General features: G+C 38.7%; 1 protein-coding gene across 10 annotated transcripts in view; it reads left to right on the forward strand.

Annotated features, from left to right (window-relative positions):
• PTPN4 (protein tyrosine phosphatase non-receptor type 4) overlaps nucleotides 1-16,888 on the forward strand; it is a 201,095-nt gene that overhangs the window by 68,544 nt on the left and 115,663 nt on the right. For 8 of the 10 annotated variants that reach the window (XM_027965040.3, XM_042243967.2, XM_015093457.4 and 5 more), the window contains exon 3: nucleotides 9,502-9,609. The exons of the other annotated variants lie outside the window; for them this stretch is intronic. In XM_027965040.3, the coding sequence (XP_027820841.1) occupies nucleotides 9,502-9,609 (108 nt within the window). The remainder of the gene's footprint in view (nucleotides 1-9,501; nucleotides 9,610-16,888) is intronic. 10 annotated transcript variants of the gene reach the window in all.

A 16,888-nucleotide genomic window follows, 5' to 3' on the forward strand; every position in this document is an offset into this window, starting at 1 on the left:
CTCAAATATTTTATCATCCTGAAGCTCTTTCTCTTCTAAGTACTCTAGTGCCATGACTGTTACATCTTTTCTTCTTGTCCCATAGGTCTCTAAGGATGCGGTCTTTTTTCTTTTTTTTTCAATCTATCTTCTCTGTGTTGTTTAGACTGAGTAATTTTTAATCAATTTGTCTTGAAATTCATTATTTTCTTTGTCATCTTCATTCTTCTATTGAGCACATCCAGTCAGTTTTTATTTCATTACTGTATTCTTTAGTTATATAATTTCCATATGGTTCTTTTATATCTTATGTTTCTTTGCGGAAATGTTCTATTTTTTAAACAACATTGTAATGGCTCATTGCAACATTTTCATGATAGCTACTTCAAAACACTTGTTAGATAATTCCAACATCTGAGTCATGTCAGTGTTGGCATCTGTTGATTTTTTTTCTTATTCTAGTTGCAATTTTCCTGGTTATGATTACTGAGTTTAGTTAGTATCCTGGACATTTGGGACAATCTATTATGAGATTGTGGATTATATTTAATCTGCTTTGTAGCACAGAGTCAACCTGGTAGTAAACACATCCTGGACTGCTTTTTTGAGTTGTGGTCCTAATGGCAATCTAGTTTCCAGATCCTTTGCATTACTGTTTTGGTGGTGTGTGTGTGTGTGTTCGTGTCAAAATTATACATGTGTGTGTGTTTTATCTAGAGACGTTACTCAAAATTATACATGTATTCCACACTGTAAGTTTTAAACCTTTGCTGTTTTAACTTTGGTCAGTTTTACATATGGTTCATTATTTAAATTTTTATTTCAGGATTTAGCTTTCTCTTTTTCTAGCAGCCTCCCCTCCCAGATCGTCCTGTTTCGTTTTGTTTGGCAGACGCTCCTACTGCAGCTGGGTGGAGGTGGGAGTCTAGGCTTCCCTCTCGGCTCCTGCTGTCACCACCCCAATGGAGGGATCTTAGCACTGCCTGTTACCACTAGTCAGAGGTTCAGCCTGTGTCTTCAGCTTCAGCTGATACGATGCCTGGGGAGAGACTATGTATTGCGGCTTGCTGTTGATTGGGAAAGAGTAGATGACTAGGCTTCCCACTTGATGCAGCAGTACCAGTAGGCAGATAGAACTCCAGGCTCCTTACTGGATTTCCATGGTGCTGTTGGAGACAGGTGCTGTGTTTTCCATTGGGTTTGACAGGATTTGAATCAGCATTAGCAGTATGGTTTCTGTCCTGCTTTAGGTATCCTTTTCTTGGTCATTTGCTGGAGAAAACAGGTTTACGTGGCCTCTTTCCATCCAGCCTATTGGTGTTTCTGGGTTGTAAGAGTCGCTAGTACCAAGTCTTTGGTATGTGGGAGGTAAAAAGAAAACTTGAGAGTCTAGAAATAAACTCATATATCTGTGGTCAGCAGATTTGCAACAAAGTTATCAGGAGTATTCAGTGAGGAAAGAATAGTTTCTTCAACAAATGATGCTTGGACAGTTGGATAGCCACATGCAAAAAATGAAATTTCATCCTTAGCTAGGTATATGGCTACCATATACAAAAACAAACTCAGAAAGACTAAAGGAACTACATGTAAGATTTAAAACTTTAAGAACATATATAGATAATTTTTTATGACCTTGGATTTAGCAATAAGTACTTAGATATGACACGACACTGAAAGCACAAGCATAAAAAATGAATAAATTGGGTTTCACAAAAGTTTAAAACTTCTGTGTATACAAGTATATGATCAAGAAAGTGGAAAAACACCTATGGTAAGGAATAAAATATTCACAAATTATATATCTGATAAGGGTCTAGCATCTAGAATATAAAAAGAACCCAACAACAGAAAGATTATCAATCCAATTTTGAAAATGGGCAAAGGACTTGATCAGACCTTTCTCCAAAGATATACAAATGTCCAACAAGCACATGAAAAAAAATGCTCAACATTATTAGTTACTATAAAAATGCAAATCAGATCAAAAATCTCAGTGAAGTACTACTTCATACCCAGTAGGATGGCTTTAATCAAAAGAATAGAAAAAATGTTGGCAAGGCTGAGGAGCAATTGAAGCCCTCGGGCATTGCTGGTAGGAATGTAAAATGGTTCTGCTGCTGTGGAGAAGTGTTTGGTGGTTCCTGAAAAAGGCAAACAATTTCCATATAACCCATTGATTCCACTTCTGCCTGTGAACCTAGAAGAGTTGGAAGTAGACACTCAGATACTTGTCGTTCAGTTCAGTCGCTCAGTTGTGTCTGACTCTGCGACCCCGTGGACTGCAGCACGCCAGGCTTCCCTGTCCATCACCAGCCCCGGAGTCTACCCAAACTCATGTCGATTGAGTCAGTAACCAAGCATCTCATCCTCTATCGTCCCCTTCTCCTCCTGCCTTTAATCTTTCCCAGCATCAGGGTCTTTTCAGATGAGTCAGTTCTTTGCATCAGGTGGCCAAAGTATTGTAGTTTCAGCTTCAACATTAGTCCTTCCAGTGAATATTCAGGACTGATTTTCTTTAGGATGGACTGGTTGGATCTCCTTGCAGTCCAAGGGACTCTCAAGAGTCTTTTCCAACTCCACAGTTCAAAAGCATCAATTCTTCGGCAATCAGCTTTCTTTATAGTCCAACTCTCACATCCATACATGACTACTGGAAAAACCATAGCCTTGACTAGATGGACCTTTGTTGGCAAAGGAATGTCTCTGCTTTTTAATATGCTGTCTAGGTTGGTAATAGCTTTCCTTCCAAGGAGTAAGCGTCTTTTAATTTCATGGTTGCAGACACCATTGCAGTGATTTTGGAGCCCAGAAAAATAAAATCTGCCATTGTAGATACTTGTACATAATGCCAGTACCCAGAAGGTGGAAACAACCCAAATGTCCACTGACTGATAAACAAACTGTTATGTTTGTTTATCAAACAAACATAATATATAATGTATAATATATAATTTATAATGGGATATTATTTAACCGTAAGAAGGATTTAAATGTAATTACATAGTACAGAATGGAACCTTGAAAACATTAGTGCTGAGTGAAAGGAACCAGATACTAAAGGCCACATATTGTTCAGCTCCATTTACATGAAATATTCATAGTAAGTAAATCCATAAAGACAGAAAGCAGATGAGTGGTTGCCAGGGCTAGGATAAGAGATACTGTTTGATGGATATGGTATTCTTTTGGTGTTGATGGAAATGTTTTGATACTAGATAGAAATGATGAATATAGTAATGCAACAAATTGCACACTTTTGTTTATTTGTAATTTATTTATTTACTTGTTTGTTTATTTTTGGCTGTACTGGGTATTTGTTGCTGCATGCAGACTTTCTCTAGTGGTGAGCAGGCTTGTTATTGCGGTCGCTTTTCTAGTTGCACAGCACAGGCACTAGAGTCTGCGGGCTCAGTAGTTATCATGGGTAAGCTTAGTTGTCCCATGGTATTTGGAAGCTTTGTGGACCAGAAATCAAACCTGTTCAGTTCAGTTTAGTCTCTCAGTCATGTCTGACTCTTTGCGACCCCATTAACCGCAGCATGCCAGGCCTCCCTGTCCATCACCAATTCCCGGAGTTCAGCTTAACCCATGTCCATCGAGTCAGTGATGCCATCCAACCATCTCATCCTCTGTCATCCCCTTCTCCTCCTGCCCTCAGTCTTTCCCAGCATCAGGGTCTTTTCAAATGTGGCAGCTCTTCGCATCAGGTGGCCAAAGTATTGGAGTTTCAGCTTCAACATCAGTTCCTCCAGTGTCCCCTGCCTTAACAGGCAGATTTTAAATAACAGAACCATCAGGGAATTCCCAAAACTGCATACTCATGAATGGTTACTTTTGCATTGTGTGAATGTCATTTCAGTACAAAGAAATAGAAAGAAAACACAAGGAGTTCCCTAGCCCTGCTGCTTGCTACTTCTTTTCTTTCAGAGTTAAAAAAAATGTTTATCTTCCTTTTGTTGTTGTTTGTTGATTTCACTCAGGTGGCGGTATAGGGGAAAATGCATCTACTCTTTTTTCTAAACAAGCACATTAGACTCACCTTATTAGCTTTTTAAAAACAGTAATGTTCAGTCAGTCTTAAAGACTAACCACAATGACAGAAAACTAACCAAACTGTTTACTTGGATCACAACCTTGTCTAACTCAATGAAACTATGAGCCATGGCATGTAGGGTCACCTGAGATGGGTGGGTCATGGTGAAGAGTTCTGACAAAACATGGTCCACTGGAGAAGGGATTGGCAAACCGCTTTGATATTCTTGACTTAAGAATCCCATGAAGAGTATGAAAAGGCAAAAAGATATGACACTAAAAAATGAACTCCCCAGGTCGGTAGGTATGGAATATGCTACTGGAGAAGAGTAGAGAAATAGCTCCAGAAAGAATGAAAAGGCTGAGCCAAAGCAAAACCAATACCCAGTTGTGGATGTGGTTGGTGATGGAAGTAAAGTCTGATGCTGTAAAGAACAATATTGTATAGGAACCTGAAATGTTAGGTCCATGAATCAAGGTAAATTAGAAGTGGTCAAATAGGAGACTGCAAGAGTGAACATTGACATTTTAGGAATCAGTGAACTAATGGATTGGAATGGGTGAATTTAATTCAGATGACCATTATATCTACTCCTGTGGGCCATAATCCCTTGGAAGAAATGGAGTAGCCCTCATAATCAACGAGAGTCCAAAATGCAGTACTTGGGTGAGTCTCAAAACGACAGAATGATCTCTCTTTGTTTCCAAGGCAAACCATTCAGTATCACAGTAATCCAAGTCTATGCCCCAACCACTAATGCTGAAGAAGTGGAAGTTGAACGGTTCTATGAAGACCTACAAGACCTTCTAGAACTAACACCAAAAAAGATGTCTTCTTCATCATAGAGGGCTAGAATGCAAAAGTAGGAAGTCAAGAGATACCTGGAGTAATAGGCAAGTTTGGCTTTGGAGTACAAAATTAAGCAGGGGAAAGGCTAATAGAGTTTTGCCAAGAGAATGCACTGGTCATAGCAAGCACCCTCTTCTAACAACACAAGAGATGACTCTACACATGGACATCACCAGATGGTCAACACTGAAATCAGAGTGATTATATTCTTTGCAGCCAAAGATGGAGAAGCACTATACAGTCAGCAAAAACAAGACAAGGAACTGACTGTGGCTCAGATCATGAACTCCTTATTGCAAAATTCAGAATTTAATTGAAGAAAATAGGGAAAACTACTAGGCCATTCAGGTATGACCTAAATCAAATCCCTTGTGATTATCCAGTGGAAGTGACCAATAGATTCAAGGTATTAGATCTGATAGACAGACTGAAGAACTATGGACGGAGGTTCGTGACATTGTACAAGAGGTGTGATCAAAACCATCCCCAAAAAGAAGAAATGCAAAAAAGCCAAATGGTTGTCTGAGGCGGCCTTACAAGTAGCTGAGAAAAGAAGAGAACTGAAAGGCAGAGGAGAATAGGAAAGATATATCTATCTGAATGCAGAGTTTTGAAGAATAGCAAGGAGAGATTAGAAAGCCTTCCTAAGTGAGCAATGCAGAGAAGTAAAGGAAAATAGAATGGGAAACACTAGAGATCTCTTCAAGAAAATTAGAGATACCAAGGGAGCATTTCATGCAAAGATGGGCACATAAAGGACAGAAATGGTATGGACCTAACAGAAGTAGAAGATATTAAGAGGTGCAAGAATACACAGAAGAACTATACAAAAAAGATCTACATGACTCAGATAATCACGATGGTGTGATCACTCACCTTGAGCCAGATATCCTGGAATGTGAAGTCAAGTGGGCCTTAGGAAGCATCACTACAAACAAAGCTAGTGGAGGTGATGGAATTCCAGTTGAGCTATTTCAAATCCTAAAAGACAATTTTGTGTAAGTGCTACACTCAATTTGTGAGCAAATTTGGAAAACCTAGCAGTGGCCACAGGACTAGAAAAGGTCCGTTTTCATTCCAGTCCTAAAGAAAGAATGCCAAAGAATGTTCAAACTACTGCACAAGTGCACTCATCTCACATGCTAGCAAAGTAATGCTCAAAATTCTCCACTTCAGGCGTTAATAGTATGTGAACTAGGAACTTATGCATTTTTAAACTGGATTTAGAAAAGGCAGAGGAACCAGAGATCAGATTGCCAACATCTGTTGGATCATTGAAAAAGCAGGAGAATGCCAGAAAAACATCTGCTTCATTGACTACGCTAAAACCTTTGAATGTGTAGATCACAACAAACTGTGGAAAATTCTTCAAGAGATGGGAATACCTGACCACGTTACCTGCCTTCTGAGAAATCTGTATGCAGGTCAAGAAGTAACAGTTAGAAACGGACATGTACTGCCTCCAAATTGGGAAAGGAGTAAGTCAAGGCTGTATATTGTCATCCTGCTTATTTAACTTACATGCAGAGTACATCTTGTGAAATGCTGGACTGGATGAAGCACAAACTGGAATCAAGATTGCAGGGAGAAATATCAGTAACCTCAGATATGCAGATGATACCACCCTTATGGCAGACAGCAAAGAGGAACTAAAGAGCCTCTTGATTCAAATGAAAGAGGAGAGTGAAAATGCTGGCTTAAAACTCAACATTCAAAAAACAAAGATCATGGCATCTGGTCCTGTCACGTCATGACAAATAGATGGAGAAACAATGGAAACTGTGAGACACTTTATTTTCTTGGGCTCTAAAATCACTGCAGATGGTGGCTGCAGACATGAAATTAAAAGACTCTTGCTCCTTGGAAGAGAAACTATGACCAACTTAGACATCATATTAAAAAGCAGAGACATTATTCTGGTGACAAAGGTTCGTCTAGTCAAAAGTATGGCTTTTCTGGAAGTGATGTATAGATGTGAGAGTTGGACCATAAAGAAAGCTGAGCACCGAAGAATTGATGCTTTTGAACTGTGATGTTGGAGAAGACTCTTGAGAATCCCTTGGACTGCAAGGAGATCCAACCAGTCCATCCTAAAGGAAATTAGCCCTGAATATTCATTGGAAGGACTGATGCTGAAGCTCCAATACTTTGGCCACCTGATGCAAAGAAAGAACTGTCTCATTTGAAAAGAACTTGATGCTGGGAAAGATTGAAAGCAGAAGGAGAAGGGTATGACAGAGGATGAGATGGTTGGATGGCATCACCAACTCAATGGACATGAGTTTGAGCAAGCTCCAGGAGTTGGTGATGGACTGGCATGCTGTAGTCCTTGGCATCACAAAGCGTCGAAGATGACTGAACTACTGAACTGAACTGTCTGCTCCCCTTTCTATCTTGGGCCAGTTTTATGAGAATGGTAGAGGGGTCGAGGAGCTGAGTTGCATTAATGTGGAAAATGTTCACAGGTTATTCAGATGGGGACCTTCATTGTGAAGCACTGTTTGAAGCACATGGTTCCTACCATTGATGAAACTGTATGAGGCCCTGAAACAGGAAGGGAAGCTTTTTACAATGAAGATTCTCCTTTTGAACCTGTGGGTTTTAATTTTGACATTGCTCTGGCCATCTTACTAACAGCCTATAAATGCAGCCAACATCAGGAAGGTAGATTAGAGAGGTGGAAACCTGGCACTTGATGACCCTTCTCATCTGCTGTTGCTTTTGCTAATGTTTCCAAAGTGCTTTCTGGATAGATAAACCTGTCTACAAGGTTAACAGCATCAAGTGACTTTCACCTTGCTCCTTGTATTTTACTTTTTGGTTGATTGTGGGAAACCTGGGCTTGATCCCTGGGTTGGGAAAATTCCCTGGAGAATGGAAAGGGCTACCCACTCCAGTATTCTGGCCTGGAGAATTCCATGGACTGTATAGTCCATGGGGTCACAAAGAGTCGGACACAACTGAGTGACTTTCACTTTTCGCTTTGCTCATAATGTGTCACTATGGTTTTCCACTTTGATTCTTTTATTGCTGAACGTGTTAGTAGTTTCTCCATGTTTTATTGATTAGTTACACTTTTCTTTAGAGAGTTATCATTCTGTTTGTTCCACAGCTTAGTAGCTATGGGACTTTGGCAAGTTGGAATTAACTATTCTATTACTACAACAGTAGTAATGCCTACATGATAAAATTGGTGTGAGGTTAAAATGAGATATTTTTCTAAAGTTTCCTGTGTATTTGCATAATTACAATAGTATCAGTTTCCTACAAATCAGTTTCTCGGTTTTTATTTTCTTTTTTGTGACATTATTTATTCTACACACGCAAATTTTAAATTGTATTTAGTCAAATATGTCACTTTCGTGTCATAATTTAAAGGACAATAAGACATGGATTAAATACAGCAGTTAATGTAGTAACAGGTCAAGAAGCAACAGTTAGAACTGGACATGGAACAACAGATTGGTTACATATTTGGAAAGGAGTATGTCAAGGCTGTATGTTGTCACCCTGCTTATTTAACATCTATGCAGAGTACATCATGCAAAATGCCGGGCTGGATGAAGCACAAGCTGGAATCAGGATTGCTGGGAGAAATGTCAATAACCTCAGATATGCAGATGATACCACCCTTATGGCAGGAAGCGAAGAAGATCTAAAGAGCCTCTTGATGAAAGTGAAAGAAGAGAGTGAAAAAGTTGGCTTAAAGCTCAACATTCAGGAAAATGAAGATCATGGCATCCAGTCCCATCATTTCATGGCAAATAGATGAGGAAATGATGGAAACCGTGAGAGACTTTATTTTCTCTGGCTCCAAAATCACTGCAGATGGTGACTGCAGACATGAAATTAAAAGATGCTTGCTCCTTGAAAGAAAAGCTATGACCGACCTAGATAGCATATTAAAAAGCAGAGACGTTATTTTGCCAACAAAGGTCCATCTAGTCAAAGTTATAGTTTTTCCAGTAGTCATGTATGGATATGAGAGCTGGACTATAAAGAAAGCTGAGCACAGAAGAATTGATGCTTTTGAACTGTGCTGTTGGAGAAGACTCTTGAGAGTCCCTTGAACTGCAAGGAGATCCAAGCAGTCAATCTTAAAGGAAATCAGTCCTGGGTGTTCATTGGAAGGACTGATGTTGAAGCTGAAACTCCAATACTTTGGCCACCTGATGCGAAGAGGTGACTCATTTGAAAAGAACTTGATGCTGGGAAGGATTGAAGGCAGAAGCAGAAGGGGACGACAGCGGATGAGATCTTTGGGTGGCATCACTGACGCGATGGACATGAGTTTGAGTATGCTACAGGAGTCGGTGATGGACAGGGAAGCCTGGCATGCTGCAGTCCATGGGGTTGCAAAGAGTTGGACACAACTGAGCAACTGAACTGAATAACCTGAAAGCAGAAGACATTTGCAAAGTTCTCCTTATATCTTCATTTTTATTATAGACTCTCTGAACCAATTTGCCCTGAGGCAGACTTTTTAAAGTACTGTGTAATGTATGAAGTCCTTCTGCTCAAGCAAATCATTGGCATGAAAACAGTTGCAAACTTATTGTGAGAGAAGAGTCCAAGAGTTTTAACAGTCTGTAAGTATATAGCCTGTGAGTTTGATTTCCTTCTTGTTTTTCTTCCAGAAACATGATCAGGGGCAAGTTCTATTGGATATAGTCTTCAAGCATCTTGATTTGACTGAGCGTGACTATTTTGGTTTGCAGTTGACTGACGATTCCACTGATAACCCAGTAAGTTTAAGCTGTTGTCTTTCATTGTCATTGCAATTTTTCTGTCTTTATACTAGGTCCTTTCTGATTTACATTGTTCACTGATTTTGTGAGTTTTAAAAAAATTTTTAATTTGAATGATTAGAGGTAATTCTTTAGCCTTGAACTTCAGTTTCTTATGTTTTAATCTGTTAGGTTATTTCCTTTAGGCTTTCATGATCGTAAGTCAGTCTGCTGATCAAATGCCTGTTTCTTTCTCTGTATGTCTTAGACAACTGAATGGCAAACCTCATTCGTACTTCTTTGCAAGAAATATTGGGCATAAAAGTTAAAATGTTAACACTAAAATTTTGAAGTAAATACTTAAAATACTAATGTATCTTGAGTCTTTCATAAATCAGGCTGTATTAAGAGGAAATTAGTTTTTTGTGGCATTCATGGCAAGCTGTTTCTGACAAAAATTCTTAATTTGTTAACTGTAAATTTTCCAAGTACAAAGATTCACAGGAGATGCTTCCAAATGACAGAGGTTAAATTTCAAAGGTCTACAACTCTTGAGCATTAAGTTCCTTTGATTGTTAACTAATTCCTTAGTAAATGCAGTAATGATTCTTTTTATTAGAAAAATCACATGATAGAAATAGATATCATGTGATGAATAACAGAAATAGTGAATTTTTTGTAAATTTATATGGTTGTACAGTTGGGGTTTTTCACAAAAGAATATGATATCCTTTTGATTAGTAAAGGAGAATGACTGTTTGGAAGGAAATGTTTTGTATACAGGAGTGGCTGAAGAAATGGTTCTCTAAATCAGAGCTTTAGAAATCAGTTTGTAAGGCCTTGTTAATAGAAGGACTATGGAAAATATGAATAACTCTTGTGAGAAAAGTAGAGTTTCTTTCTATCTCTTGTTCTCATGTGCTCTCATGGTTAGGTCCTGGGTGTCTGAATGAATGGTTAGTGGGAAGTAAATATAAAATGTTAAATATTACTTTTTCTTCGCTTTGCTTACTGATTTTGTGTGAAAACCTATGAAGATAATGTGGATGAAATAAAGCAAGATCCAGTTAGTCTCAGTGGAAATAAATGCTTTTGTACTGAACTGAAATAAAAACAAACTTTTCTCATACTCTTGACTTCAACAGATGACTTGGGCTGCTCCAAGGGCCTGTAAGAAACAATGTTATTTCTTAATAAATAAATGCATGTGATAATAGAAGTGAGGAGAAATGACAGTAATGCCGCCTTTCACTTAAAGATAAATTGTTAACCAGGCAAACACCTGAAAGGTATCTACTACAATGTGCAATATTGAGATTTAAAAAAATAGACAATTCTTACTTGATGTTGCTGACACTCATAGGTCAGACTTTCTAAATATAAGCCTGTCTTTAGATAGATTGAAGAAGTGATGAGAAAACAGAGGAGAAAGAGATCAATTATCAATACTTAACCACCATGGTCACTGAGAAAGTGTTCCAGAAGGACTTGTATGTGAGACCACATGTATTACAGGAAGTTAAAATTCTGTCACATAAATTTATACACAAGAAGACATTTCTACTCTAAAACAATTACAGCAGGATGAATGTGAGGAAGCAGAGATATTTTGAGCTAGGTTGGTCTTTTTGCTGTCTCCTACTTTTTCTTGGTGGCTTAGTTGTAAAGAATCTGCCTGCAATGTAGGAGACTTGATTTCGATCCCTGGATTGGGAAGATCCCCTGGAGAAGGGAATGGCAGCCCACTCCAGTATTCTTTCCTGGAAGGGGAATGGCAGCCCACTCCAGTATTCTTGCCTGGAGAATTCCATGAACAGAAGAGCTTGGTGGGCTATAGTCCATGGGGTTGCAAAGAGCCAGACATGACTGAGCATTAACACACGTGCTTTTTCTTAATTTGTTTTACTTTTCTATCTTGAGCATTCCTTCTGAAATAAGATACATTCCCAGGGGCCAGTTGCTGATGATCCAAAAGAATTTTACCACTCCCTGCGCACTACCCCCCACCCCCCGCCTTAGAATCATACAGTTTCAAAGAAGAGACCAAATTATTTTGTCTACCACCTTTAATTTTCATGAGAAATACCCCAATCCAAGGACATAAAAGAGATAAAGCCCAAGCTGAAAAAGAACGTTAGTAGCTCAGTCATGTCTGACTTTTTGCGAGCCCACGGACTGTAGCCCACCAGGCTCCTCTCCATGGGATTTTCCTGTCAGATTACTGGAGTGGGTTGCCATTTCCTTTTCCAGCGGATCTTCCCCACGCAGGGATTGAACCTGGGTCTCTTAGATTTCAGGCAGATTCTTTATTGTCTAAGCCATCAGGGAAGCCCTAAAGCCCAAGCTACATGCTGGTATTAATGAAATTAGACTTGAATCTCCTAAGTCCCCCTACAGGTCTTTTCACAGCACTACAACTTCAGTATTTAAATATTCAGAAGAATCGGTGTAATGGGAAAACATGTCTGAGGAGGAGCCTTTAGAGCAGAAATCTCATTATTGCCCCATTTCTGATTGTCAGTATGAAGTGTAACAAGACTTTAAGGATAATTAACGGACTGAAGGAGAAAAATGCCATTTTTAAAAAGAGAAGGAGTAAGGGCATAACATATGAAACATCTATTGTGTACTAGTTAGTAACCAAATTCTCACAATAATCTTATGAAACTGTTATTAAAATTTTCCTGAAGATGAAAAACTGAGGCTTACAAAACTTGTTTAATTACATAGATAATTAAGTAGCTGAGAAAGGATTTGAAGTCATATCTATCTGACTCCAAAGCCTTTATCTATCTACTGAAAAGTATTGCTTCCCAAGAGGTAATGATATAGGTACATAGGACTTATAAAAATGAACATACTGAGGAGAGGGGGTGATCATGCCATAAAATTACCAGCAGTGATCAAAAGGAATTTGGTAATATTCCTAAAAAATGAATTGTTGTCAATTCTTATTAGTTAACAGTTTTTTTCGTCTTAAAGCTTATATATGTTATTTATACATGTACGTGTATAAATGTATGTTGCATATGTATATACACAGACACATACACACTATATATTCACTTTAGGGGATCAGAATTAATATTGTCTTAGGCACATAGCTACTGATATCAATTTAATTGATAAACTAAAAAAGCGCTTAACATTTGATTGTAGAGTTATATGTGGAAATACAGAATCATAATTGACTATCCTTTGCTTTAGAATATTCCCTGGAAACGAGTTTCAGTGCAGCAAACAAAATTACTTAAAGAAAGGCTTTGAATTTTGAAATTTCTGCTGCTTTCATTGAAAACCTATTTATCACAGCTTTAGCTGTTAGCATAATGTCTTATATAATAATTTTGTTCAGTAAATATGTATTGAATGAGAGGGCAAAATAATGAGTAAATGGCTATAATTCATTATCCATGATTTCTTTAATTTCATACACACTTAATGGTGTTGTACCTTGGTGGCCTTTATCAGCATGATTTCATCAGAGCCTTGAGCCTTACATTACTTGTATGCATCAAGGGTGATATATTTATTCCCTCCCCCACCCCCCCCCCCCCGCCAAGTGAATTATAGTGCCTTTCAGTGAGACAAAGAGTGGACTAAATTGATTATTCTTAACTTACTCTTTCTACAGTTTCCATCCTTCTGATGATAGTTTTGTTATGGTTATGGTATTTTACTGGTTTACTACTATTTCCATATCCCCTAACCTTGTGACTTTGAAATTTGAACCGATATCAGAAACACCTGAAGGGTTTCCACAGTTCAGGATTTCTGGACCCTATGCTTAGAATTTCTGATTCAGAAAGTCTGGGATGGAGCTCAGTAATTCACACTTAAAACAAATTTCGCTATAATGCTAGTTTTGCTAGTTCAAGGGACCACATTTCGAAAACCATTGCTCTAACCCAGTGGGCTGTTAATTAAGTAACAAATGATTCATAGAAAATAATTTAGTCTACTATTTGAGTTAGTTTTACCATAACTCAGTATTTTTAAATTATTTTATCCAGTTTGAGGAAATATAGCAGTCACATTGAGGATGATTTGTTTCGACATGCCACATTTTAGTACAATATAGTTGCTGAAATGCTTGTTTTTATTTTCTGTCATGTTCCTATAGTATTTCTCTCACCTTCCATCTGTTTCTACTGTGTACCTCAATTCAGCTCTTGTTACCTGTTGTATAAGCCTATTCAGTAGTCTGCCAAATGGTAGATCTTTGTTTTTGTTCTCTCCTGGTTTCATTTGCGGAGGGAATGGCAGAGGGGTCTGGGGTGCAGAGGACTATTTCACAGAGAATCAGTAGCATATACAGAGTTCCACAGTGAAGAGAGGATGGCTGCATTTGAGGAACTGAAAAAAATCTTAACACCTATGGCTGGACTATAGAGCCAGAAGAGAAGATGGGTCAAAGATGAGATATGAGTAGTACAGTAGATATCAAGTGCTTTTGATGTGAGGTAAGGTTGTACTGGCCTAAGGATTTATTTACACAAGTATCATGAAACTTGTATTTTAGACATATCACTCTAGTTGCAGTATAGCCAGTGGCAAGTAAAGCTGACAAGTAGAGACAGTTGGGAGATTGTTGCACTAATGAAGTTACTAAATTGGCTGTGGTGATGGATGGGTAAGTGCTCAAGATATTTAGGCGATACAGTCAGAAGGGTTCATGAGGGAAAGAGTAAATTCAGAGTTTGATATCTCAGATTCTTCAGTAAGTAAATAGAAGAACCATCCAAATGGTATTGTTGATTTTTCTTTTTCAGTTATCAGTTATTTATTGAAATGGTTTATTTTTTATTGTGCAACCTTCCTAAACTCACTAATTCTTGTCACTGTTTGTAAATTCCCTAGAATTTTCTATAGAGATTGTCATGTAAACATATGGTCAATTACATTTATTTAAAAATTTTTAACCAACTCAGTATTCAAGAAAGAAACCAGTATATACACTTGATTCTATATCAACCTGGTATCTTAAGGCCTTCCTAAATTTACTTATTACTTCTGGTATCTTTTTTTTCATTGATTCCTTAGAATTTTCTGTATAAATCATGTTATATGTGAATAGCAACAGTTTATTTTTTCCTTCCCAGTCTTTATTCTTTTTCTTTTTTGCCCATTATTTTTTCATTCTTTGTTACATGAAAGCTGAGACTATGAGGATACTGATGAATAGAGGTGAAGGGAACAAACTGCCTCGCCTGTTCTCTGTCAGAGGGAGGTACTCAGTGTCTCACCATTAAGTATGCCTTTAGCTGCTGGGTTTGTTTTTTTTAAAAAAAAAAAACACAGTATAATTAGGGCATAATTGGGTAGTTTAGTTGCTAAGTTGTGTCCGACTGTTGCAGCTCCATAGACTGTGCAGCCTGCCAGGCTCTTCTGTCCAAGGGATTCTCCAGGCAAGAGTACTGGAGCGGGTTGCCATTTCCTTCCCCAGGTTATATTCCCAACCCAGGGACTGAATCCAGGTCTCCTGCACTGCAGGCAGATTCTTTATCAACTGAGCTACAAGGGAAGCCCCAAGGCATAATTTACATAGGATAAAATCCAACACCCATTCATAATGAAAACTATCAGCAAACTTGGAAAAGGAACATTGAGTTCAGTTCAGTCGCTCAGTCGTGTCCGACTCTCTGCGACCCCATGAATCGCAGCATGCCAGGCCTCCCTGTCCATCACCAACTCCCAGAGTTCACTCAAACTCACGTCCATCGAGTCCGTGATGCCATCCAGCCATCTCATCCTCTGTCGTCCCCTTCTCCTCCTGCCCCCAATCCCTCCCAGCATCAGAGTCTTTTCCAATGAGTCAATTCTTTGCATGAGGTGGCCAAAGTACTGGAGTTTCAGCTTTAGCATCATTCCTTCCAAAGAACACCCAGGGCTGATCTCCTTCAGAATGGACTGGTTGGATCTCCTTGCAGTCCAGGGGACTCTCAAGAGTCTTCTCCAACACCACAGTTCAAAAGCATCAGTTCTTTGGCGTTCAGCTTTCTTCACAGTCCAATCCGCTGTGATAAAGGACGTATACTAAGCACAGGTGCATCAGGTAACTGTAAAGTAAAAGCACAATGATATGTCACTGCACGTCCACTGGAATAGTTAAAAGATGAGAATCTCACAGTACCATGTTTTGGCTAGGATGTGGAGCCACTGTTAAGAATTGCTGGTAAGACTTTAAAAGGATACAACCACTTTGGAAAGTATAGTTTGGCAGTTTCTTATAAACTTGAACATAGGTTTAATACATATCTCCAAGCAGTCCTACCTTTGAGGTATTTATCCAGGAGAAATGAAAACACATTCTGAGAAACTTTGTATGCAAATGATCATAGTATCTTTATTCATAATAGCGCATTCCTGAATTAACTTCAGCATCTATCAGTAAGTGAATGGATGAAAAATAATTGTTATGTTTTTAGATAGTGGAATAGTATATGATATATACTGGATTATTCTATTCATAGTAAATTGTAGAGCAAGCAAAACTTGTCCATAGTGACTGAAAGCAGATTAGTGATTGCCTGGGGGCATTGAGGGGCTGATTGCGAAAGGACACAGGGAACCTCTCAGGGTGGTAGAAGGAGGTTGGTAGTGAGGCCCTGCATGACTTGGACTGTGGATGGAGAATGAGTGCGGTCTGGCTGGACCCACATCCAAATGCTGCTTCCCTTTGGGTGAACGGTTATCTCAATTATCGGAAATGAATATCATTTCCTTATATTTCCAACTGCTTCTTTTTCCTGGGGTTTTGGGATCTTACTGTGCATGCAAAAGCTGAACCGTCAACCAGAGTTGTGATGGCTTTTATATCTAGACTTGGGTTAAACCCTTCTACTGCTTCCTGTCTCTCAGGATTTCCTCCACCTGGACTCTGTCCATTGACACCTCAAGTTAGTGAGACTGTCCCCTACCTTGTGCTGGATTTGAGGTTGCCTTCAGGGAAAAAAATGCAAATGTATAAATCTTACCCTTGCAGTTTTTCTGTTTTTTCAAGATTAAACTTGGGTACTGTTTCTTCTGCCTGATTTTGGTTGCTTTCTGATGTCAAATATTGTACATACACACAGAATAAAAATGAGTGCCTTGAGCAGACAAGAAATTTTAAGGACTTCTTAGATTCTGTGCTTATAAGGATTAGTGGAAGAATCAAACGGAATCAAAAAGAGAATGTAGAAGAGAAATATGGTGGAGGTGGGAGAGTTTTCAGGGTGATACAGTACAGTTTGTCAAACAGTTCACTGAGAAACTGTTTGAAACATCTAGGCTCTTAACCCCTCAGGCAGCGTGT

The sequence above is a fragment of the Ovis aries genome, chromosome 2 (genome assembly GCF_016772045.2).
Source record: "Ovis aries strain OAR_USU_Benz2616 breed Rambouillet chromosome 2, ARS-UI_Ramb_v3.0, whole genome shotgun sequence".
NCBI lineage: Eukaryota > Metazoa > Chordata > Mammalia > Artiodactyla > Bovidae > Ovis > Ovis aries.